This window comes from Heterodontus francisci, chromosome 26 (assembly GCF_036365525.1).
Source record: "Heterodontus francisci isolate sHetFra1 chromosome 26, sHetFra1.hap1, whole genome shotgun sequence".
Lineage (NCBI taxonomy): Eukaryota > Metazoa > Chordata > Chondrichthyes > Heterodontiformes > Heterodontidae > Heterodontus > Heterodontus francisci.
The window spans coordinates 62695978-62723146 of NC_090396.1; the positions used below are offsets into that span (position 1 = coordinate 62695978).

The 27169-nt window shown below is 41.4% G+C and overlaps 1 protein-coding gene across 14 annotated transcripts in view; it reads left to right on the forward strand.

Moving 5' to 3' along the window:
* LOC137384399 (endonuclease V-like) overlaps positions 1-27169 on the forward strand; it is a 282278-nt gene that overhangs the window by 147715 nt on the left and 107394 nt on the right. Inside the window, exons 8-9 of one of the 14 annotated variants that reach the window (XR_010977583.1) lie at positions 1687-1853; positions 3007-3211. The exons of 4 other annotated variants lie outside the window; for them this stretch is intronic. Coding sequence is in view for 5 of the 10 variants with exons in the window: in XM_068058395.1 (XP_067914496.1) it covers positions 9398-9583 (186 nt within the window). In the remaining 5 variants the exon portion in view is untranslated. Of the gene's footprint in view, positions 1-1686; positions 1854-3006; positions 3212-9397; positions 9638-11988; positions 12998-27169 lie in introns of those variants that run through there. 9 more of the 14 variants (XM_068058382.1, XM_068058383.1, XM_068058395.1 and 6 more) reach the window with 9 other exon arrangements.

Genomic DNA, 27169 nt, shown 5'->3' on the forward strand with positions numbered 1-27169 from the left:
TCAGAGTGTCCTTGTAGTGCTTCCTTTGACCACGAGAGTGCACCCCAGACACTTGCTCTCCATTCACTTTGGTCAGCAAGTATCAGGCATTTTGGTTACATGACCAGCCCAACTCAGTTGTGATTGTCTCAATATGGTGTGGATGCTTGTGATTTTGTCCTGACATCTGATCTTTAGAAGCTTCCGAAGGGCAGCTCTAGTAAAAGTGGTTGAGCTTCTCAGCATGACACTGTACACAATCTAAGTCTCGCATGTGTAGAGCAGAGTGGGCAAGATTATTGCTGTATAGACTTTCAGTTTGGTAGGCAGACTTACTCCTGTTTGTTCCCAGACTGATGTTCGAAGTCTCCCGAAGGCAACACTTGCTTTGGCAATTCTTATATGTGAATTGTCATCGACATAGACAGCTCGAGAGAGCATGTGCTGCTAAGATAGGTGAACAGCTGACAGGTTCTGGTCATGAACTGAAACCTTGGGCATTCCTGGGGCAGCCTGGTACATTATTTCAGTTTTCAGATATTGCATGGATGGGAAGCTGCTAAATCTGAGATGACTCCGGGTAAAATCCAAGGTCTCCATGATTTCCTGTTTGCCAGTGACTGCACTAGTTGCCAGTTCAGAGCTGGACATGCAATGTAACATGGATTTGTTCTCCAATGCATGCAACAACTTCAGCCTTATGATCAGCACAAAGAAAACTGAAGTAATGTACCAGCCTGCTCTAGGAAAGCCCTATCTCAAGCTCAAGGTTTCAGTCCATGATTTCAATAGGAACTGATTGTGTGAAGCACTCAGAGACATTTTCTTTTCCTGAAGGAGGAGGGGATGGACGGGGGTGGGGGCGGGGGTGGAATGGAAGGCACAAATCACACTTCCACCTCCTAGGAGGCTATTTGCAGGGGGTATTGGTGGCAGTGTTGGAGCAGGCCATATATTCATCCTCTTGGCTGTAAGTTGTCAGTCCAGGAGTTAAAGGACAGACCAAGTGCCACATGAAAGAAAAAGTCAAAAACTAGTTTGTAAAACCAGATTTTGTACAATATAAGGAATACAATTGAAAGTATGATAGTTAAATCTGTAATTTCCCTGCAATTCACTGATTATTCCCAGAGCTGCCTGTGTGATGTGTCCCATGCATGTACTGTACTTTGTAAATTGCACAACATGGTAGAAGCAGCACAGTGAAAATACTGGCAGATGTTGCATTAGACACAGCTACAGGTGTTAACCGTCCTTACAGTTAAGTAGATGTTTATCTATGCAATTTCACGAGGCAGAAAGATGACAGATTCCCATGGTGCTTTCAGTGATCCTGTTAGGATAATAAGCAGCATAAGATAACAGGCTTCTAAGCAAGAAATTAACTACCCCATGATCCAGAAATTTATAATTATATAAATGCCATAAAGTTGAGAGAGGTAAAGCTAATTAAAAGATATAGGAAACAAAAATGTCCTTATAAGAGTGATCATTTTAGTTACAGAATATTCTATTTAATTATAACTCAAGAGTGTCTATGTGTTATGCTCATGTTTATGCATGTCACTAACAGAAAATTTATGCTCAAGGATTTGTACGTGTGAGGGAGACGTTGGCATAGTGGTAATGTCACTTTGTCATGCCCAGTATAGATATATTATATACCTACTTTTAAGTATCTTGTCCTCACCAATCTACCTGTTGTAGATGCATCTGTCCATGACGGTATTGGCAGCAGTGACTATCGTGCAATCCTTGTGCAAGCCAAGTCGCATCTTCACACCCAGGGCACCCTCCATCGTACAGTAAAAGGAAAATACTGCGGATGCTGGAAATCTGAAATAAAAACAGAAAGGGCTGGAACTACTCAGCAGGTCAGGCGACATCTGTGTAGAGAGAAGCAGAGTTAATGTGTCAAGTCTGTGACCTTTCATCAGAACTCAGAGTTCACAAAGGTCACAGACCTGATGCAGCACCCAGAACTGGACACAATACTCCAGCTGAGGCTGAACTAGTGTCTTATACAAGTTCAACATAACTTCCTTGCTCTTATACTCTATGCCCCTGTTAATAAAGCCCAGGATACTATATGTTTTATTAACTGCTCTCAGGCTGTCCTGCCACCTTCAGTGACTTATGCACCCAGGTCCCTCGGCTCCTGTACCCCTGATACCCTTTGACTCCCTTTAATGTTCATTGTTCTTCATAGTTATTATACATAATGTATGCCCCACATATCAGGATGGTTACAATTGATTCCAACTTCAAATTTTTCTCTCTCAATGATTTCAATGTTGTTCTTGTAAGCAGACTAAGTTCCCTGCAATCCACAAGATGTATCTTTTATGTAATCTTCTTTTCAGTTTTGTGCGACCATGTAGCTATGGTTACATTTTACAAACCATCTTTAAAAAAAAGTTGAGATTACAATCAAATACACCAGTAAAGAAATATATATATACAATATATATATATATATACATAAAATAAATGTCTCTCGCTAATGCCTTTTGCAGAATAATGGACAGCTTACGGATATTTGATCCCTGAATCACTGGTGAAAATCCAGCATAGCGTGTAATGAAAATGCAATTTGAACAACATAAATCAGTAGCCCTGATGTTATGCCCTACATGCACAAAACCTCTATTGTTTTATAGTGAGTCAGAGGGCTCACTGTAAGCTAAGCCACTGAAGATCTGTTGATATATTAAGCCTTGTGCATCACGTGCACTTCCAATAAATGTCACACTTAACCTCCTGTCACGTTTCCCCTGCTATCACAGTTTGTTGATAACACCCATGTTATGATAAAACCACATAGCTTTTGCCTCACTGTAAGCAATGCCATAGGAAATCTGCTAATAAATGTCTTGTGTCAATTGCAAGTCTTTAACACTTCAGACATCACACAATCAAATGTCACACTTTGTTACAGATGCAACAGACAAGAAGGCGCATTTCACCAAGTTCTGCTCTGAAATCTGAAACTTGCAAGTAATCTGCTGTTTTCTAATTAATCCCTAGAAATTTGCAAGCAGTTAGTCATCTGATTGCCCCATGAAGTACTTGAGCGTTGGCCTTAAAACGATAGACCAGGGTGCAACTAAACATCACAAGCTTGCTTCAGACCTCAGACTGTCCAGGAGCAAGATTACAAAAATTCCAGTAGTGCTGATTCCAAAATTACTCACAATCTTTAAGAAAAGAAATACAGCACATGGTCAGTATTGTCGTGTAAACATTCTGTAATGTGACAAAATACAGGAAGAAAGAATTCGCATTTATATAGTAGCTTTCACATCCTCGGAATATCCAAAAGCATTTCTCTGCTAATGAGGTACTTTTGAAGTGTAGTCACTGTGTAATGTAGGCAAATGTAGCAGTCAATTTTTGCACAGCAAGATCTCATTTACAGCAATGTGATAAATAACTATAATAAAAACAAGAAATGCTGGAATCACTCAGCAGGTCTGGCAGCATCTGTGGAAAGAGAAGCAGAGTTAACGTTTCGGGTCAGTGACCCTTCTTCGGAACTGACAAATATTAGAAAAGTCACAGATTATAAGCAAGTGAGGTGGGGGTGGGGCAAGAGATAACAAAGGAGAAGGTGTAGATTGGACCAGGCCACATAGCTGACCAAAAGGTCACGGAGCAAAGGCAAACAATATGTTAACGGTGTGTTGAAAGACAAAGCATTAGTACAGATTAGGTGTAAATACACTGAATTTCTTTTGGGCCTCCTTATCTCGAGAGACAATGGATACGCGCCTGGAGGTGGTCAGTGGTTTGTGAAGCAGCGCCTGGAGTGGCTATAAAGGCCAATTCTGGAGTGACAGGCTCTTCCACAGGTGCTGCAGAGAAATTTGTTTGTTGGGGCTGTTGCACAGTTGGCTCTCCCCTTGCGCCTCTGTCTTTTTTCCTGCCAACTACTAAGTCTCTTCGAAATACACTGAATATATGAAATGAAATAAATGCAAAAAAAAAGATTGTAAAAAAGAATGTAAAAACAAGGAAGAAAAAATAACTAAAAATGAAAGTAATTTCATTTCATCTTAGTTTGTTCAGTTTGCTTACCCACTGTTTTTTTTCAGGTTTGCACTTGCTGCTGTTCAATATTCAGTGTATTTACACCTAATCTGTACTAATGCTTTGTCTTTCAACACACCGTTAACATATTGTTTGCCTTTGCTCCGTGACCTTTTGGTCAGCTATGTGGCCTGGTCCAATCTACACCTTCTCCTTTGTTATCTCTTGCCCCACCCCCACCTCACTTGCTTATAATCTGTGACTTTTCTAATATTTGTCAGTTCCGAAGAAGGGTCACTGACCCGAAACGTTAACTCTGCTTCTCTTTCCACAGATGCTGCCAGACCTGCTGAGTGATTCCAGCATTTCTTGTTTTTATTTCAGATTTCAAGCATCCGCAGTATTTTGCTTTTATTTTAGTGATAAATAACTAATTTCTTTTTAAATTGATATTTGTTGAGGGATAAATGATGGCCAGGACATCTCTCCTGCTCTTCTTTAAATAACCCCATGGAATCTTTTACATACTCCTGAGAGGACAGATAAGGTTTAACATCTCATCCAAGAGGCAGCACTGCAGTGCAGTGTCAGTCTAGGTGACGTGGTCAGGTCTCTGAAGCAGGGGTCTTGAACACATAATCTACTGATTCAGAGGCCACAGTGCTACCTGCAAGCCAAAGCTTACACCTGTAGTGACAGGTGTAGAATATTCTGTCCCTTCATTTCAGGCAATGCCAAATTGCAGAGAGGCAAAGTTAGCTTGTTTTTTTTTAATAAAGCTCAAGCTGAGACAGGATGAACAAGCCAGAAACCGATATCCCTGCTCAACACAACCTTGAAAATACTAGCTAAAGTATTAGCTATGATTGTAATAAAACAATAAATAGTGATTAAATTGGATATATTAAAGAAAGATGCACAGCCCACAAAATAAGATGGATTTTTCATCTAATCTTCCTAGCCTGCAGTCTAAATACTCCAATAGCCCTGATTTTATTAGATGCAGAAAAACTATTCAATATGTTCAGCAGCAATTGATGAAACTAATGAAAGGTTGAACCTAGATCTGCTGTACGGACACTTAATCCAAAATGATACGATGTTACATTATATGGTACTAGAATTCCCAAACAGAAAAAGAGATCAAGGTGCTAATACCAAGTGCTGTAAAAAGGAGTCAGAGAACATAGGTGCTCTCATGCATGGAGGATGCCTTATTGGGAGGCAGTAATCTGTTTGTCTCTATTCTCACAAACTTTTATTTGTATTGTTGTAGTTTTGACAGGGAATACATGGAAGACACAGATTTCATGAAATAGTGCTCTATCAGCTGTGGCTCAATTTTTAGCACCATTGCCTCTGAGTCATGAGATTTGCAAATTTGCAAAATTTGCAGGGTTAGAGGGAAAAGGCATGGGAGTGGGACTAGGTGAGTTGCTGTTGCAGAGAGTCGACATGGACATGACAGGCCAAATGGCCTCCGTCTGTGCTGTAACCATTCTATCATTCTATTATTCCATGAACGTTACAGGTTTAAGTACCATTCCAGAGACTTGAGCACAAAAATCTAGGCTGACACCCCAGGGGAGTGCTGCACTGTGGGAGGTGCTGGCTTTCGGATGAGACATTAAGCCAAGTCCCCATCTGTCCTCATAGGTGAATGTAATAGTTCCCATGGCACTATTTCAGAGAAGAGCAGGGGAGTTATCCCTGGTGTCCTGGCCAATACTTTTCCCTCAACCAACATCACTGTTACAGATTATCTGATTATTATCACATTGCTGGTTGTGGGAGTTTGCTGTGTGCAAATTGGTGTTTCCTACATTACAACCGACAAAAGTACTTCATTGGCAGTTCTTGGATACTGAAATAGATGTTTGTGAATTGGACTTTGCAGAAGAAGAATGTGCACACACTGTCTGAGATCTAGACTTCGATCTTGTACGAGTTGCAATGGGATCTTTCATGGACTTGGGATAAAGAACAGCGCTGATTTGACCTTGGTTAAGATGCAGTGTAGCGCCAGTAGGTGTAGTTACTTCGTAAGAATGGGGTTCTGGTTTGACTTTGGATACCGTTGCAGAATTCCATGTACCAGTGAAAAGATTTTGGATGGTAACTTGCTGACTAATAGCTAATTTGGGAAGTTCACTCCCAGTGTGATTGTCGTGCATTTCTTTAATTTCCTTCCTTGTTCTAGAAGAACATCTTTAACTTCATGCACTGGATACAGTTTGCACTGGAGGCACTTTTAAAACAGGCTGTGCCTCATCCTCGTTCTCACCCTTCTGTACCTGTTTCATGGCATTTTCATGATCTGTGTACCTGGACCCCCATTTCTCTTTGAACCTCCACTGTTTCTAGTTTTTCACCATTTACAGTGTACCCTGTTCTATCCTTTTTAGGTCCAAAGTGGGTGAGCTCACATTTGCCTACATTGAAATCCATTTGTCACAGTTTTTCCCATTCGCTTAATCTATCAATGTCTCTTTGTAATTTTATACTTCTGTTTATGCTCTTTACCATGCCGCCTATCTTTGTGTCATCAGCAAATCTAGATATGTGGCTCTCTATTCCATCATGTAAGTCATTCATAAATAAGATGAAATTTTGAGGCCCCAACACAGATCCTTGCAGGCCACCACTAGTCATATCCTGACAATTACAGTACATGCCCATCATCCCTATTTTGTCTCCTTCCAATCAACCAATTTGCTAACTAGATCAATAATTTGCTTTCAACTCCATGGCTTCAACTTGAGCTAACAATCTCTTATGAGAAATTTTATAAAATGCCTTCTGGAAGTCCAGATAAATAACATCCTTTGATATTCCCCTGTCCACTACTTCAGTCACCTCTTCAAAAAATTCAATCAGGTTCATCGGGCATGACCTACCCTTTACAAATCTGTGCTAGCTCCCTCTGATCAGCTGAAAATTTTCAAGGTGTTCAGCCACCCTAATCTTAATTATGGATTCTAGTAATTGTCAGACAACAGATGTTAGACTAACTAGTTTATAATTCCCTAGTTTTCCTCTTGCTCGCCTTTCTTGAATAGCAGAGTGATGTTCGCAATTTTCCAAACTAAAGGAATGGTTCCCGAATTTAGGGAATATTGGAAGATTGTGGTTGGGGCATTTGCAATCTTCTCACCTACTGCCTTTAAAACCCTGGGATGAAAACCATCTGGTCCTGGTATTTGTCACTCTTTAGTGCTATTATTTTCTTAATTTTGTTTACTTTGTTTTGTTGAGTCCCTGTCCCTGATTCAATATTAGTTTTCTTGGGATGTCCGTCATGCTTTTCCTCCACTGTAAATATTGACACAAAGTAATTATTCAATATGTCCTCCATTTCTTACTTTCATTGTCAACATTATCATTGTTGGTTTTCAAGGGGCCCATGGCCCATATTTCTCCTGACCACCCTCTTTTTTCCTAATTGTAAAAATCTTGTGTTGAATTTGATATCCCTTGCAAGTTACTTTTCACACACCCTTTTTGCAGCTCTTGTTGTTTTGCAGCCCTTTGTTTCCCCTCCTACTCCTTCCACCTTTGGATAGCCTTCGGCCGCAGGGTGCCCTGGTCAGCATTCCGGCTGTCATTCCAACAGTCTTTATCTCTATTCTCACAGGTAGCATTGTACCTGTTGGATAGGATTAGTTTCTATGGATTCTCGTTCTCTATCTTACCTGGGTTTCCCTCACTCTGTACACTTTCAGTCATACCAACCCCGTTCTGATCCCACACCTCTCTACGAGGCACGACCAAGGTCTACAGCAAACTGTCCAGATATTTCTCCCCCTCCCTTATGTGTCAGAGTGTCTCCAACTCGCACTCCAGCTCAATGACTCTGAGTGGAGAGTTTCAAGATGGAGACAACTACTGCTGATGTGTTCACTTGGGACAGTCTCGCTGTCCGCAAACTCACACATACTGCAATGCAGACAGACAATCTGCTGTGCCATATCTTTGCTTAGATTATTTATATTATTTACATCTACTTTTTTAGTTTGTTCTAAGTTTTTTTTTCTACACACTAACTTGCACTAAGCACTAAAACACTGGACAAAACTTTTAAATACTGCCTCCAGCTTACTCAAGCCACTACAAGTATTGGAGACAAAAAGCAGCACCTCCTTCCTCCTCTGCACTGAATTCCCACTCTCACCCAATTCCTAACTTTTGCACTCTGTTTACGGGCACTCCATTTGCGACCACTCTGTGCAACCACTCACCATTCTTTATATTTAGTGAATAGCTTTGCTTTAAATTATGGGACTCACAAGGAATATATAATACCTTTGATGTCATATGACAGAATTTATTAAAATCCTTTACCAGACAGGTGGAAAATTAACTTGTTTCTTCTTAACGGCTTAAAATAAGTTAATTATGTCAAGTCTGCACAGAATTGTTGCCATGAGAAGAAGGAATAGGTTATATAGCCTCATTACAAACTTGAATAGCACCATTTGATGCTCACCTCTGTTTTATACCAGTCACATCATAACTTGTCTGCATTTAGTGACTGCAGTGGTTCTATTTATTTAGTAAAAAGAATCATCAGCCATAGCACTGAATGTACCTGCAGTTGGAAATGTTGATCCACATACATGAGCATTCTACTTAAGCCTGAAGTATGTCTGAAGTTCTCAAAAAATCATTGAGACTAATATAAAGTGACATAAACATATTTATACCAGACCAGAAAGATCTTTATTTTTCATGTTCGAAGCTATCAGTTAGAAGGCAGGCTTCTGTAGCTTAACAAGCTGTACTAAGTTTTATCCAAATAATTGAAAAACAAAAGGACTTATGTTGCCTAAGTAATATAGGGTATTGTGAGAGGGAAATTGAAGTGTGGGGTATCTGAAACTCACTGACTCCGAATCCTAAATCACTTACATTTAATCTTAGTTTACTGTCTGGAGGTGGCCAAGGCTTTGGGTTCACTCAATAGTTCTCCCTCTTTCCCTGTGGGAAAGTGTCTGGACCCCACTTGGGATGTTCTGTTGACAAGACAGCCAAGCCTGGCAATTCTCATGGCAACAGTGATGGAGGGTATCATTTTAAGTGTAAAATAAAGCCTGCACTTCATTGCACTCCAACATAGTGCCCTTACAACAACCTTTAAAATGAATTAGCCAATGCAGATGTGCTATGAAATGTAGATTACAATGTGTTTTTCAACAGAATTATTTTGCTTCTAATAATGCTACCCAGGGATTAATGTGCTGAATTGTACAATTTATTAAGAAGGAATTGTTTTAAAAATTGTTTGCCAGAAATATGTGTTTCAATGCTACACTCTCAGGAGAATATCATTCTCAAACTAAAATTCTACAAACCTTAATTTATCTACAGCAAAGTGTTTCTGAAATTTTAGGTTAATGGTGTGATCTTCTGCTTGTCTCTAATTGAATCAAAAGTTTCCAGTGATTCTAAGCATTTCACCTCACTGTTACCAATAAACATTTTGGCAAAAGTGGACTGGAAACAGCTACTTGAAGGTAAATCGGTGTTAAAGCATTCAAGACAGAGATTCAAGGGGTTCAGGGTAAACATGCTCTGACATAATCAGGGGACGTAGATTTAAGGTAAGGGGCAGGAGGTTTAGAGGGGATTTGAGGGGAAAGTTTTTCACCCAGAGGGTGGTTGGAATCTGGAACACACTGCCTGAAGGGGTGGTAGAGGCAGGAACCCTCACAACATTTAAGAAGTATTTAGATGAGCACTTGAAACGCCATAGCATACAAGGCTAGGGGCCAAGTGCTGGAAAATGGGATTAGAATAGATAGGTGCTTGATGGCCAGCACAGACACGATGGGCCGAAGGGCCTGTTTCTGTACTGTATAACTGTTATGACAAAGAAAAAGGTGGGACAGCCAAATCTTAAGCCCCCTGGATGACAAGGTGCTTAGAGGGTAAGATCAGGCAAAAAACAGGAGTTTATGTTTAACACCAAGACCTTAATATTGCACAAAGTCTAGAAGAATACCAAAAGAGTAGGGGTGAAATTGAAAGGGAAATTAGAAAACAAAGAAAAGGCAAGAAAAAATACTGGCAAGTAAAATCAAGAAAAATCCAAAGATGTTTTATAAGTACATAAAGAGTAAGAAGATAACTAAGGGCCTGTTCGGGACCAAAAAGGTAACCTGTGTGTAGAGGTGAAGGATGTGGGTAAGGTTCTTAATGAATACTTTGCAGCTGCCTTCACAAAAGAGGGGCCAATGATGACATCGTAGTTAAGGAGGAAGAGTGTGAAATATTTAATGGGATAAACATTGTAAAAGAGGAACTATTAAAGGGTTTGATGTCTTTCCAAGTAGATAAATTACCAGGCCCAGATGAAATATATCCCAGTTTGTAGAAAGAAGCAAGGAAGGAAATTTTGGAGGCTCTGACCATCATATTTCAATCCTCCCTGGCTACAGGAGTGGTATTCGAGGATTGGAGGACTGCCAACAATGTACTGTTGTTTAAAATGGGAGGAATGGATAATCCAAGTAATTATAGGCTAGCTATCTTAACTTCAGTTGTGGACAAATTACTGCAATCAATTCTGAGGGACAGTATAAACCTTCATTTAGAAAGGCATAGATTAATCAAGGAAGGTCAGCATGGATTTGCTATGGGAAGGTCTGTCTGACTAACTTGGTTGAATTTTTTGAGGAGGTGCTAAATAGGGTTGATGAGAACAATGCTGTGGGTGTGGTCTACATGGATTTTAGCAAGGTTTTGACAGAGTCCCACATGGCAGGTTGGTCAACAAGGTGAAAGCCTTTGGGATCCAAGGGAGAGCAGCAAATTAAATTCAAAATTGGCTTAGTGGCAGGAAGCAAAGGGTAAAGGTGACTGGAAGGCTGTTATCAGTGGGGGTTCAGTGCTTGATCCCTCATTTTTTTGTCGTTCATATTAATGATTTAGGCTCAAATGTAGGGGGAATGATAAAGAAGTTTGCAGATGATACAACAATTGGCCATGTGGTTGATAGTGAAGAGGAAAGCTTTAGACTACAGGAAGATATAGATGTTCTGGTCAGTTGGGTGGAAATGGAATTTCCTCCAGAGAAGTGTGAAGTAATGTGTTTTGGGAGGTGCAACAAGGCAAGGAAGTACACAATAAATGTGAGGACACTGAGTAGTGTGGAAGAACAGAGGGACCTTGGAGTGCATGTCCACAGATACTTAAAGGTAGCAGGACAGGTCGATAAGGTGGTTAAGAAGGCATATGGCATGCATTTCTTTATAAGCCAAGACATAGAATATAAGAGGCTAGAACTGTATACAACACTAGTTAGACCACAGCTTGAGAACTGTGTGCAGTTCTGGTCACCACATTACAGGAAAGATGTGATTTCATTGGAGCGGGTCCAAAGGAGATTTATGAGGATATTGCCAGGACTGGAAAATTTTAGCTATGAGGAAAAATTGGTTAGGCTTGGGTTGGAACAGAGGAGGCTGAGCGGTGACTTAATTGAGGTGTATAAAATTATGAGGGGCCTAGATAAAGTAAATAGCGCCAACCTATTTACCTTAGCAGAGGAGTCAAAAAGCAGGGGGCATAGATTTTTTTTACCCAGTCGGTGGTAGGGATCTGGAACTCACTGTCTAAAAGGGTGGTAGAGACAGAAACTCTCATCTCATTTAAAAAGTACTTGGATGTCTACTTGAAGAGCTGTGACTTGCAGGGCTACAGACCTAGTGCAGGAAGATAAGATTAGTCTGGGTAGCTCTTCATCAACTAGCACAGACATGATGGGCTGATTGGCCTCCTTCGGAGACGTAAATTTTCTATGATTCTACGATCACGTTTGCCTTCCCCATTTTAATTGCTGGTACCTTTCTTTCAAATGTGTTGTCTCATGCTGTCCTTTCTCAATTACAGTTTAATGTATCTGTGTTTTCACTGCAGAACTGAAGAGTATTTGCATACCTATATGAGCTTAAGCAAACGTGAATTTTATTACTTTTAAAGGGGCCACGGGGGACTATCCATTCAAATGTAAAAGAATACATCAATTGCAATAAGTTTTCACCGGACCTAACTACATGTCTAAGTGGAAAATGGAAAAGCAGACCGGCGTGAGTTCATTTCAGATCAGTGACTATGAAGGTTTGCTGAGGATTAATTTCATCGTTGCAAAGAAGCACATGACGTATCTGAGACTGAAATCCCCACTCTCCCAGCAATAATGTGAGCTGACTGCTGAGACAGCTGGATCTAAATTATTGAGTGAAGATGCTGGCACTTCAAACTCCAACACAATTTCCCCCCAGTCTAACCTTGAGACTTGTAAAAATTCTTTAATGTACAGCAAGGTGCTGACTGTATACTCCTGTCCCCTTTCATACACAGTTCACACATAAAACTATAGAGATGGATCAGAAAATAATGTCACTCAAAATAATGAATTCCCAAGACAGGAGATAAAGGAAAGTCAATGGCTGCTGAAATTTTGCCAGGCAAGCTGGAACTGAACTTTTCCTCTTTATTGTTCTATGAAAATGTTCTACTATTACTGGGCCATTGAGGTGCCCCAACATCAACTTCATCTAACCCATCTTTGATAATGTTTTATGTAAGCAAGTGGAATGGTGGTTTCTCGGGGTAAATATCTTTTAAACATTTTTTTCAATGAGGCACCTCTGTGCAAATTAAAGCTGCCATACATCAAGAACTGTTACTGTGCTGACTTGCACTCTGCTTTAGTTGTCGTATCAATGATTCAGTTTGAGTTGTTTATTAATGTTTGTCCTGCTCATCCTAAATCAATACCATATAAGCTTTGCTGCTACAATAGCTTTGTAATTCTGCCTTTTTTATTTTTAGTTAGAAGATTGTGTTAAACTGTACTTCAGTAGCAGTTAATTATCTACCATTATACTGGCTTAAGTTTTTAACTCATCTTGTCATACTGTTAAAATCATATTTGTGCTCTTCTGTTTGTTCAGAAAAATAACAACTTTTGCACAAATAAATTTAAAATAAAAAAAACCTGAACTTAAACCTTTTTACTTTTGTATTGCAATGTGCTTTCTCAATGAACAATTCCAGGTTTGAAAGAATAAGAAGTACCTGTTCCTCTACTGGATCATTAAATATGCATTGAGAAGGTTTTCACAAAGTTCTCGCCATTCTTGTGTTGTCTTGTGGTTGCATTGTTCTGTTTCCTTTTGAAGATGCTTTCAGGAGCTAGCACCCATGTCCTCAAGTCATAGTTTAAATTTGTGTTTTGGGGTAACTTTTTGTGCTGTTCAGGATAGAGGATGTCATTGCTGGAGAATGGAACACTTTTACTCTTCTGGTACCTGAAGTTAGGGCCAAACACTTACAGGTTTGACACAGCACTGCTCAGGTGAGTGATAAAATTTCCCCTATCCTGCCCAATAATTTGCCTCAACCACAATTTCACAGAAGCATCCTCTTAAAAAGAAACTTGCATTCATATTGTGCCTTTTACATCCTCAGGGCATCTCAAAGCACTTCACAGCAACTGAATTACTTCCAGGAGTGCAGTCCCAAGTTTTTTTGTAGGCAAACATGCAGCCAATTTACACATGGCAAAGGTTCTGCAAACAGCAATGAAATAAAGGTTCAGTTGATCTGTTAAGGTTGAGGAATGAATGTTGGTCAGTACGCCAGGAGAACTCACTACCAGGCTTCAAATAGAACCCTGGGATCTTTTACATTCAGCTGAAAAGGGGCTTGGTTTAACATCGCATCCAGCAGGCGGGACTCTCCGAAAACAGCGCTGAAATTGTGTACCTAAACAATGTCGTCAAGACCTGGGGTTGAATTTTCGCCACGGAGGTGGAAAACAGGAGCCGGGTTTGTTTTTGAGGTCAGAAACCCACCTCCGGGGAGAAACTGATTATAGTTCAGATTTTTGCATAGGGATGCCCTTATTTGGTATGGAGATGGGTTTCCTGTGCACTTAGAGCCAATATGAGCGGGAACGGAGGCAGGTCAGATGAAGTGTGGAATTCATTTAGACTCCCACGGCAGCCATCACCCTCTTACTGGAGGGTGACAAGAGTAGGCCAGCTCATCATGCAGCAGGGGCACCTCTCTGTTTGGCGTCATCTCCCTCCACCTCTTCCTCCTCTCTCACCTCCTGCTCCACCCCCGATGAGCTTTCTCCTTCCTGGGACTCATCATCCATGAGGTCCACACCTCTCTGGAGGGCCAAGTAATGGAGAGTGCAGCAAACTACCACAATGACCAAGACCCTTGCAGGAAGCTATTGGAGGGCACGACCCGACCGCTCCAGGCACCAGAATCATAACTAAGGTTGTCCAATGAGCTGTTGACATTGGTTGTACAGCTTCTTTGCCTCAGTCTGCAGCTCCCATAGTGGGGTGAGTAGCCATATATTCAGTGGATATACCTTGTTTCAGGGAGCAATCGGTGTCACAGTCCGCACTGTGGAAGCTGTGTGTGATTTGAACACTGTTTAAGGAGGCTCGCCTTGTGAAGATGAGGTCCAGCTGGTGCCAACGACGTGATCTTGGGTACCTCCAAGAAACCTGGTGACAGGGTTTAGTGTGAAAGAATGAGTTGGTGATGCAGAAGTTATGATAGGTACACAACTCAAGCAGTCTCTGTCCATTCTCATTCATCCTTCCAATGCCATAGCGCCCAAGGCAGGAGGGCCATGAGTCATGGTTGGCCCCAACCCTGGCATTAAAGTCCCCCAGCAGGAACAGGTATTCGGTATTGGGGATGCTACTAATGATATTATGGAGTTCCTCGTAGAACTGGTCTTTAGCTTCAGGTGGGGAGCAGAGTGTTGGAGCATAGATGCTGAGTAGGTGTACTGGAGCAGAGGCAGTGAACAGTCGGAAGCAAATGGACCCCTGGGTGGAGCACTACCTAGAACTGTACTCCAGGGAAAATGTTGTCACTGAGACCACCCTCAATGCAGCCCAGTCTCTGCCAGTCATGGATGAGCTGGACGTACAGCCAACAAAATCGGAACTCAGTGATGCCATTGATTCTCTAGCCAGTGGAAAAGCCCCTGGGAAGGACGGCATTACCCCTGAAATAATCAAGAGTGCCAAGCCTGCTATATTTTCAGCACTGTACGAACTGCTTTGCCTGTGCTGGGACGAGGGAGCAGTACCGCAGGACATGCGCGATGCCAATATCATCACCCTCTATAAGAACAAGGGTGACCGCGGTGACAGCAACAACTACCGTGGAATCTCCCTGCTCAGCATAGTGGGGAAAGTCTTTGCTCGAGTTGCTTTAAACAGGCTCCAGAAGCTGACCGTGTGAGGCACAGTGTGGCTTTCGAGCAAAGTGATCCACCATTGACATGCTGTTCTCCCTTCACCAGCTACAGGAGAAATGCCATGAACAACAGATGCCCCTCTACGTTGCTTTCATAGATCTCACCAAAGCCTTTGACCTCGTCAGCAGACGTGATCTCTTCAGACTACTAGAAAAGATCGGATGTCCACCAAAGCTACTAAGTATCATCACCTCATTCCATGACATTATGAAAGGCACAATTCAGCATAGCGGCACCTCATCAGACCCCTTTCCTATCCTGAGTGGTATGAAACAGGGCTGTGTTCTCGCACCCATACTGTTTGGGATCTTCTCCCTGCTGCTCTCACAAGCGTTCAAGTCTTCAGAAGAAGGAATTTTCCTCCACACAAGATCAGGTGGCAGGTTGTTGAACCTTGCCTGTATTAGAGCGAAGACCAAAGTACGGAAAGTCCTCATCAGGGAACTCCTCTTTGCTGATGATGCTGCATTAACATCTCACACTGAAGAGTGTCTGCAGAGACTCATCGACAGGATTGCAGCTGCCTGCAACAAATTTGGCCTAACCATCAGCCTCAAGAAAACGAACATCATGGGACAGGAAGTCAGAAATGCTCCATCCATCAATTTCGGCGACTACGCTCTGGAAGTGGTTCAAGAGTTCACCTACCTAGGCTCAACTATCACCAGTAACCTGTCTCTCGATGCAGAAATCAACAAGCGCATGGGAAAGGCTTCCACTGCTATGTCCAGACTGGCCAAGAGAGTGTGGGAAAATGGCGCACTGACACGGAACACAAAAGTCCGGGTATATCAAGCCTGTGTCCTCAGTACCTTGCTCTATGGCAGCGAGGCCTGGACAACGTATGTCAGCCAAGAGAGACGTCTCAATTCATTCCATCTTCACTGCCTCCGGAGAATCCTTTGCATCAGGTGACAGGACCGTATCTCCTATACAGAAGTCCTCGAGGCGGCCAACATCACCAACTTATACACCCTACTGAGTCAGCGGCGCTTGAGATGGCTTGCCCATGTGAGCCGCATGGAAGATGGCAGGATCCCCAAGGACACTTTGTACAGCGAGCTCGTCACTGGTATCAGACCCACCGGCCGTCCATGTCTCCGCTTTAAAGACATCTGCAAACGTGACATGAAGTCCTGTGACATTGATCACAAGTCGTGGGAGTCAGTTGCCAGCGATCACCAGAGCTGGCGGGCAGCCATAAAGGCGGGGCTAAAGTGTGGCGAGTCAAAGAGACTTAGCAGTTGGCAGGAAAAAAGACAAAAGCGCAAGGGGAGAGCCAACTGTGTAACAGCCCTGACAACCAATTTTATCTGCAGCACCTGTGGAAGAGCCTGTCACTCTAGAATTGGCCTTTATAGCCACTCCAGGCACTGCTTCACAAACCACTGACCACCTCCAGGTGCTTACCCATTGTCTCTCGTGACAAGGAGGCCAAAGAAGATACCTTGTATCCTAGGATTCATACATTGGGAGTTGGAGTGAAGATCGGAAGCAGCCTGGACAGTCGGAGGATGAAGGAGTCATGGCAGCTGCCAGGAAAGAGCGCACAACTTGAGGAAGCTCTTGTTGCGGCCGCAAACCAGTTGGACATTGAGGGAATGGAAGCCCTTCCTGTTGATGGAGCTCACTAGCCAGTAGCTTGGTGCCTTGATAGCCCCATGGATGCAAGCAATGATGCCTTGTACCTGGGGGGATCCAGAGATGGAGGCAGCACCTCGTGCCTTCTGTCCCTGTGAGGCCAAGTCCATCATCAAATGAATGTGCTGTCCAACTCTGGCAAAGAGGCATCATTGATTAATGAGATGCAATAGTGTGCATCCGTTTGTGAGATGCCACCCAAGTCCGCAGCTGATCCTTGGAAGGAGCCATAAGATAAGTTCAAGTCCACAATAACTTTGATGGCTACTGGCAATGCATGGTGACTAGTGCTACGAGGTCTTTGGCGACAGACGTCAAGGACCATCTGCTGATGCCCTGGGGCAGCCTTGACTCGGTACCCACTGTGCACCTACTGTTCAGAAACTGACAGCTTCTGAAACACAATAGCCCCTTTAAATATTCCACCTTCCCCCTTCAACAAGCTCTTAACAAGCTTTTTAGCAAGTTTAATTGGCCTTAATTCATCCTTCCCCGGGCCCTGGTGATTATTGCCGGCACTGGGTTCGGTGCCTTGAAATTAACACACCACCTGGTGTTGGTATTCTCAGGTCCTCCAGCCCTTTGCAGACTTCAGGGGTCCCTGAAAATTCAACCCCCAGAGTGGGACTTGATGCCACAACCTTCTGACTCAGAGGTGAGTTTGCAATTAAGCTCACATTTACTTTGCCAATGTAACATTTTTTCCTTTATCCACATCAGCCAGCCTTCTAAAACTTCTCTGTGATTGCTAATTTAGTGTCAGTTTGTGCATTAACTAAAGTTCACTTAATAGAAGATTTGAAGGCAATTTTATAAATTCCATAACTTTTAATTTTTATTTTAAATCAAGCCACTTGAGGACAAAAAAATGATTGTCAGGGAAAGTACAAAAATCACTACTTTTAATAAGAATGGATATCAATGACCGACAAGGTGAGAAAGGCAAGGACAAACTGAAAGAGGAACTCAACAAGGAATTAGTTTCCAGCTGAAAATGTGAAACCTCTTTTTATCTCATATAAAAATGTGTGTTTCCTGAGAAGTCATATTACCTTGGTTCTAATTGTAAAATTATATCTATATACATTAAAAACACATGAGTTCCTGCCAATGTTTTGCATCATAAATTCCTCTATCCATTTTTATAATGCAGGGCCACCTAGAGGGCGGAGCTACAGTGTGATAAAAGCAAAATACTGCAGATGCTGGAAATCTGAAATCAAAACAGAAAGTGTTGGAAATACTCAACAGGTCTGGTAGCATCTGTGGAGAGAGAACCAGAGTTAATGTTTCAGGTCTGTGACCTTTCATCAGAACTGACAACAGTTAGAAAAGAATTACGTTTTAAACATGTGATTGGGGGGGTGCGGGGGTGATATGGTTTGCTGGGGAAGGGAACAAGAGAGAAGATGTGTGTGACACCCACCTCTTTTTTGTTCTCTTTTCCCCTGCCCCCAGCCACACTTCACTTGCTTAAAACCTAATTCTTTTCTAACAGGAATTACAGTGTGATAAGTTTACATAGGCAATTTCCATTATAAACGGGGGCATAAGTTATAATGAAAATATAAAAATATGGACAGAACATATGATTTTAAAATGGGGATAGAATTATATCTGCATGTCTTGGTCCAATTATCTCCCACCATCTAACCCCATTTCACCTGAAACTACACTCAGTCTTGGCTCCTGTATACAATGCCACAGGAGATTGACTAATATGCTTAAAAACTTGAAGAGCAAACTATCAAATCAAACTATGTCAGATTACTCAATTATTCTTTTATTTTGACAAGGGACCAAACTTCACAAAGCATTAGAATTCTGATTTATTTGAACTTCATTATTCAAAACACCAGTTTCTGGGGAGTCCCAGAGCTGATGTAATTTTGGGAATGAAACTCCTGTTCCAAATGTATGAAAGGTGTTATTCTTCCTGACTGTCATTTGAGGAATGAAAACACAAAAATGAAGGACAGATTTTCTCCAGGTGATTATATATTAATCTACTGAAAAATATAGATTTACTGATCTAACTGCTAACAGTGTAAAGTCCATTGTATTGGGGACCAAGATATTTGGTTTTCCTAACCATAGTTGCTGACACTGGCCTATGCAGCTGGAGGTACTGCCCAGGCTGGTCCTGAAATGTATGCCAGAATTATAGGAGATGAAAGTTACAATCACTTTTATTGATGATAACAAGGCTTTAATAACTAGATATCATTGCAAACATTGTTAATTAGGTATATATACACACACAGTTTTCTTCTTTGCCTCTCCTTTGTCTATCACTTCACAGACAAATGCTCTGTCAATTCCAGTGTTGAGCATTAATACAGACTGTTCAGTGGTGGGAACCTGGTTGACATAAGGAAGTCCAACTAGAGCATGGCTAGCCAACCCGAACCTGATGGGACCCAACGACATCACCTCCTCCAGTACATGGCTCCATTGTTAATGTACTTTTTGGACTTGAAAGGTTGTTTAGTTATAGCTTTTTTTTTTAAGCTTGTGCAGATAAGCAACAAAGTGAAAAACGGAAGCTAGGTTAACTGATGGTCGGTTCGGGCGTGGGAAAAAATGAAAGGACTCGGGCCAGGTGGGGCTCGGGTCGGATGTGGTTCTGTTGGGCTCGCGTCGGGTTTCATTTGCAAACCCGAACCAGCCTTTAAGCCCAACAGCACCAGGTGACCAGTGGCATTAAGACGTGAATGGGACAGAAGCAATCAGAACAATTACTGCATGCAAGGAGACCATTCAGCCCATCATGGCTGTGCCAGATCTTCACTGGAGCAATCCATAACTAATCCCACTACCATGCTCTCTCCTTGTAGCCCTGTATTTCCCCTGCTTCAAATATTAATCTATTTTTCCCTGAAAAGATGCATTTGTCCCTGCCTCAACTATTCTTCATGGCGAAACATTCCATGCTGTAATATTCTCTGTGTAGATAAATCTCCTCACCTCTCTCCTCGTTCTGTTAAGTGATCATTTTAAATTGATGACCACTTGTGACTGACTTCCCAGCCAGAGGAAATATTCTTTCTCTATACATTCCCTCAAAGCACTTCATAATTTTAAAACTTCTATTAAGTCTCCTCTTAGCTTTCTCTGCTGCAGTGGAAATATCTGGATGACTTGTCTATCCTCAAAGGTATAGCATCTTATCCATGGTGTCATTCTGGTTCTCTCTGCCCACTCTGACTTTAATGTTCTTTCTCTAATGGAGCATGCAGAATGGCAGACAATACACTAATTGAGGCTAAAGCCTTGCACTAGTTCCACCTCTGCAATTGTCCACCTTCTTCTACCAAAGCCTAGATCAGGCAGTCATTACCTCAAGGCTTGTTTATGAAATTGGCAAATTTCCAGCCCATAGGTGTGCAATGTTACAATTACTCTTTTGCTTTTATAGTCTCTAAATCAGCTGGTTTCTACCCTCTGACTATCTTCCTCATCTGAAGATAATTGCCATTATTAACGGAGAGCAACTCCCTATTTATACCAGCTGCAGTCATCATCTAGTAGCAACATACTCTGCCTACAGTGGTGACTTTGATATATAACAACTGCAGCAGACAGTCATTTACTTGTTAGATGCTGCATGTAATGTCAGGATTCCTTCTAAAGCTGCTTCATGTCAAACCTTAACTGCCAATCTTAAAAAAAGAGCAAAGTCAATAATCAATTGTGAGGATGTACAATGAAGATTATTTGTCCTTTATATTATACAAGTGCTTGCTTTTTTAGTGTCTCTACTAATGCAAGGTAAATGAATTATACAAAATAAGATGCCCGGAACTTCGATGGGATAATTACAGCATTTGATGAGAAGCTGCAGTGTTGAGGACTTAAAAGGATGATTTACTGTCAGCACTAAATTACTTTGCATCATGGTAAATTAAATGTTCTTCTGACGACCATCAGATGTAATTCTACATGTCACTGTGGTGTCAAAAAGGCTTTGGAGACACCATTGATAATGAATAAGCCAAATAGTCAATACCTGCCTCTGGTGATTGGAAGTTGCTTCATACAGCTGCACATTACTTACCTGAGGCAATCAAAGGTTGGTTGTGACAACCAAATCACTGAACCCTTACCTGTCTGTTACAATGAGAAGCTTCTTTTTATCAGACATAGGGCACAGTAACTGCTTGTCTCTAATCTTAAGAAACTGCTTTATAATGGCCACACCAACAGCATTTTTATCGTGCCCACCTCAGGATTATCATTGAAGATAAACTGAAGAATGCACTGTAGAATCAGTACTTGAAGGCGAATGCAGTACCAATATTTTATGAGTTGAATAGTTGGACAATTCTGTGGCTGCTTTTGGTATATTTATTTTGTAGTTTTTGCAAATGCTGTGCAGTTATAGAGCTGAAAGCTTGGTTGTACACAAATATTCACTTGGAGAAGAGACACTGCTTTAATTCTGGGAAAACTGCTGGCAGGGTGTCGAACATAAGATTAAATGTCAGTCCATTGAAATGGCAACCATTTTGTTACTTGTCCTACCTGATGGTGTCAATTTACACTGAGGACTGAAATAGCCTGTAATTAAATTGCCTCTGACCCACTGTTTGTGTGTCCCTTTTGTTTGTTAGTATCAAATGGCTTGTGCCTTGAATAATGAATTGGACTGAAAAAGTACATCAGTGTTGATAATGTAAGTTCCAACATCATTAATCACTTCTTAGGTTCTTGTTGTCAAGTTTTTTTTTTGAACAAGATGCTAATCCTGGTTGTTCCCAATATAATTAAAATTAGAAATCTATACAGAATTAAAGCAGAGTCAGATGATGGAATTATGTCATGTTGCCATTGGTAACTGCCCCCTGGTTATGTGGTCGCTACCTCCATTTAAAAAAAGCTATGAAAGGCTTGCATTTATATAACCACATCACTCAGGAACACTCCAAAATACTTCACAGACAATGCATTACTCTGAAGAGCAGCAACCGTTGCTATGGAGGCAAGCACAGCATCTACTTAGTGCATAGCAAGATGCCACAAACAGCAATAATCTGGTTGTAGTTAATCATTAACTAGATGGATGTGTGCATTATTTTAGCAGTGATTAGATGGAAAATCCCCAGATGAAGCCATATCTTTAACTTTACCAAAATGGTAAATTTCCAAGGGCAAATTGAAAACTGGATAGTTAATCTGCTTAATGACCATATTCTGAGTTCCTTGCCTTTTCCAAACAGCTTCCAGACATTCTATCTGCCAGTAAAAGCAACAACATTTGGCAGCCAAAATGTAGCAGGACGAAAGTTCTTTCACTGAGTCTGCCATTGTTATACATGTAAATGGAAAATTATTGAAACAGGTTTTGTTTAATAATGAAAATTGAACATTGCATTGCCTTGAGAAAAACCTCTATTGTAGATTCAAAGGAGTGAACGATGTGAAGAGATCTGCCTAACATTCAAGTGTACTTCTAATAAAGAATAAATCTAGAAATCAACTAGGGGAGAAGCAATAATCCTAAAACTCTTCAACTCCCCCTACCAACAACCCCCACATTACCAACTCCCCACCCCACCAACATCCTGCACTTACACGTATAGGAAAGGTTAGCTTCACTCTTCTATATAGAGTCCCTGGGCGCAAGGGGAAGGGCCACAGATTGCACTGGATTCAGAACGATCTGACAAGTCTGTAAATATAAAAGCGTACCTGATTTTTAAAAAAGGCCACTCGTCTGAACATTTCACAGTATATTTTGTGTCAGATACAATAATGTTTATTTATTGACATATCATTTTCAGTTATGTCACGAATATTTCATCCATCTGCACAATCCTGCTATAATCCAACCCTATTGTGGAATTCTGGAGAATCAATGGTAAATTAAGCACCCAAACAGTTCACAGTGATTGGATGACAGTCATGAAAGTTACTCCACAAGTGATGACGGAGCCTTTCACAGGACAGAAAAGGCGTAATTAGTGCAAGCACAAACATCAGCCCCCAGTGTTGAGTCCCAGCACATCATTCCAACATCAATTGTTAATGTCACCTCAGCAGATGACGTGGTTGCTGAACCTGACGTCTGGGAGGAGAAATCAGCTCCTGTAAGCAGAATGAGGCTTGAGCTCGTTCAGCAAACTATGACATGGGTCAGTCAAGATTTCTCTGCTGAGTCTAAATTGCCTGAGGTCTTGCATTACAGCTGGAGCTGGATAATTAATATGAGGCATGTTGGCGAGGGCACTGTCAGATAACTCATCCTCCTTGAGCCATTTGAGATTGTCTCTGAAAGTTGCATCTTTTTCACCATCACACTCCTTCATTAAGATCTTAATGGCCTAGTAATTATAAATTCCTTTAAGGCACTCCTTTAAAACCTACCTCTTTGACAAAGTTTTTGGTCATCTGACCTAATATCTCCTCATGTGACTCGGTGTCATATTTTGTTAACATTCCCGTGAAACACCTTGGGATGTTTTATTATGTTAAAGGTTCTTATGAAATATAAGTTGTTATACAAAAGAAAGACTTGCTTTTATATAGCTCCTTTCACAACCTTATAAAGCACTTCATAGCCAGTGAAGGACTTTTGAAGTGTAGTCACTGTTATAATGTAGGAGATGTGGCAGCCAATTTGCACACAGGAAGCTCCCTCAAACAACAATGTGGGTTGAGGAATGAATATTGGGCAGGACACCAGGAAGAAAGTGCCACAGGATCTTTTACATCCACCTGAGAGGCAGGCAGGGCCTCAATTTAACATCTCATTTGAAATATGACACTTCTGCAGTGCAGCACTGGAATGCCAGCCTAGACTTTGCTGTCAAACATCTGGAATGGAACTTGAACCCACAACCTTCTGAGCTTGAGGTATGTATGCTATCCACTCAGCCATGGCTGACACAATTTGTACTGCTGCTTTCAATTCCCAATGGTGTGCTACATATGGTGGACGATCCAGTCTGACAGCAAACACAATATTTCCATAATTAATCTTGTTTCAAAAGAAAACTTAATATTGCCACAAAATCACTGAGTTTGCATTTAAACTTTGTATATCAACCATTCCTGCACCACATCCCCTACCAGCCCCCACAATCTCTCTCACTCTCTCACGCATACTCTAAAATCAAGGGGCATTTGTTCGTTGGTATGAGCTGAGTCAATGTCTCTACATCGCTGGAAGTAAGTCAGTGGGTACTTGTATTTTTGAGTTGAGCCAATGAATGTGTGTCAGGTTTTCAAATGTTGCAGCATTAGACTTGCAATCTTACCTCAGTTGTGTAATATCCTCAAATACTTCCAATACTCTCCTGTAAAAGACTAATTAAATAAATGTTACCATCCCTGGTAGTTAATTAAAAAAGGAAAGATTTTTAAATGTTCTGATGGTCATTGAGTTTTGACAATCCTGGGCAATATTGGCCAGCTGATCATTCTTAAAACTATTAAAACATATTGAATGTTTCGTTGACATCTGTCCACTTTGGGTATTGCAGGACTCAGCTTGTGCAGTCTGATTGAATTAACTAAAAAAAAAAGACCTCCGATTGTAACAAGTGGGATTTCAACTCCACAATCTCTCCCCTTGAGCTGATAAAACGAGCCAAACGAGTGAGGAGAATGAGATTCCCAGACATGGGAATGGCAGTGGATCCCATGATCTGATATTTTAATAAAGCCTGCAACCTTTTCATGTAAAATGTGGTTGGATGGGGAAACCGGTGAACTGTTCCCAGATTACATGGATAAGGCACCTTTGTCCAAATATTACTACAACAACAAATGTTGATTCTTGCTTTAAAACTTACATCCACCAGCAAACAGGTAGGGTTCATAAATAGTGAGTTTTAAATTATGGATAATTAGAATTTTGTATCAGTGTATTTCTGGGAACTTTTATTCTCCTCCAAGCAATGTACGATCTGTTGTGGGTCTTCATACCAAGTTACTTTAGATGTTTTCACTTCTTCTTCATTGTATCTGTTTAATTTGTGCATTTTAAAAGTTAATGCAAAACTAGGGGCCATAAATATAAGATAGTCACAAATAATTCCAATAGAGAATTCAGGAGAAACTTCTTTACCAGAGAGTGGTTAGAATGTGGAATTCACTATCATACAGAGTAGTTGAGACGATTAGCACAGTTGCTTTCAAGTGGGAGTTAGATAAACACACGAGGCAGAAAGGAAAAGAAGGATAGGCTGATAGGGTGAGATGAAGGAAGGTGGGAGGAGGCTCGTGTGGAGCATAAACATTGGTATGGAGCATTTGTACCAAATGGCCTGTTTCTCTGCGTTCTGTGTAATTCTATGTAACACTCCCAGTTCCAGTATCCACTGTCAGTCTTAAGTATGGCCCAGTCAGGTAAAGCGCAGAGTAGAGCTCCCTGCACTCAGTCCCAACCTCAGAAGAGTATCTATTACTGCACCAGTGTGACAATTTTCCATTTTCCATACCAAGCATAGTGTAGTCTGAGTGAAATGGCCAATTCAACGCCATGTAGGGCTTGTGCAGTCCAGTGGGCAGGTGTTTGGCTTTCAACTAGGAGGTCTGCCTCAACCCCAAAATGTTTCTACACCAGTTGTCTCTTTGAATGAGGGGCTTACCTTAAAATGGGCTCTGGTCTACTTTATTGTTAAATGGGTGCCATCAGTGCTGGGAAGCTGCAGGGATTGTTTGTGAAAAGACCAGCTCCTTTCACAGTAATTGCACCCAGACAATGAAGGAGAGCTGGGCATTTGCAGGGCACTGCCTTTGATTAGGGCTTGACTGAGGGTAGCTCTGACTCTCGAGTGCAAATTTAGCAGCAATTGCTCGGAGGAACTGAATTTAGATTGATTCTAAGTGTGTCTCATAGTCCTCATGTGCGAAACTGAGAAAGCATTGAATAAATAATTCAGTATCCCAAAAATGTATTCATGCAGTTCGAATAGTTTCCTTATTTACACGTAGCTAATTACCTTGCACATTGCCTGAGGGATTAGGCTGCCCTTCTCCTTCACTGATTGATCAAACCCCTGCACGTGTGTTCCAGGCCAGTGGGAGGTCTTGACCTGCTATAATGATGTGAGAAATCAGAGGCTCTGGAGAAAATCCTGCAGATAAATAACATGGAAGTGAGCAGTACTATGTGCACAATGAGCTGAGGTCTAATTCTAGTCTATCAGTACTTCCACTGATCCACTTTCACACATCTGCAATCCAGTCACAACCTCCTCCAGTGACCTTTTCTTTGCTCGTTACCTCTCTGTCTTCCCCAAGGTGTTCCTCTACTCACTGCTCAGTATACTTCAGTCCTACATTCATTAGTAAGTAGCGATATAAAGCCACAGGCTGCAAAGCTAATGCCTTTAAACAGTAATTGTCTGCAGAAGGTAGCATGCCTCATTAAAATCCATTACTGCGGTGCACACAAACCAATTCACTCACAAATGAGCCAGTCCTTTCATGCCTCAGTTATTTCTTTGTATTTTGGCAGTTCCCACACTCAGCAGGATTGTGATGTTACTGATAATTAAATAAACCAAAAGTGAAGCAAGCTTACCAAGGCCTTTCAGCTAGTAAAGTAGTTGTCAAGAGTAGAGAGGGAAATCTGATTTGTGTGCTGCCATGACACAGCAAGTTTGAGCATGGTCCTGTGAGACTCTTCCTGTCATTGCCCACACAGCGAGTTCCTGATCTCGTCCAGCTTTCTGAGGAAGGCTAATACCCCTACATGCTCTTCCCCCTACACAGATTATACACATTCTGAGTGTGGCTGGAGGGCACTGAGTGTGAAGCAGGGAGTTTGGTAAGTGAGTAAATTTTAAGGGTTAATCTCTCAAGAATAATTTTTGTTTTGTTTATATCTAACAATTAATTGAAATTCCTGTTTCAGTTGAGGGATAAGTTACATTTCTTGCAGTTTTAAACGGGGGTTTTCTAACACTCAGAGTAGTTGCGGCTAGTTAATTAGGTAGCTAGCTTAAACTGGTTTCTGAGCTTTAGCAGAGCTGACACAGCATTGTTTTCAGAGTATAAATTGAGGGGACTCTCAGTGCTGCTTGTCTGCACTGAGTGCTGCTGGAGGGTACCGAGTGTGAAGAAGAGAGTTTGGTAATTGAGGGAGTTCGGGAAGGAGGGAACTATAAATTAAGAAGAAAATAAATTTGTGTGCAGAGTGTAAAGTGGGAGTTTGGTGCATGAGGGAGGGGTTCCTTCCTTCCTTTCTTTCTTCTACCTTTTTTCAGCCTC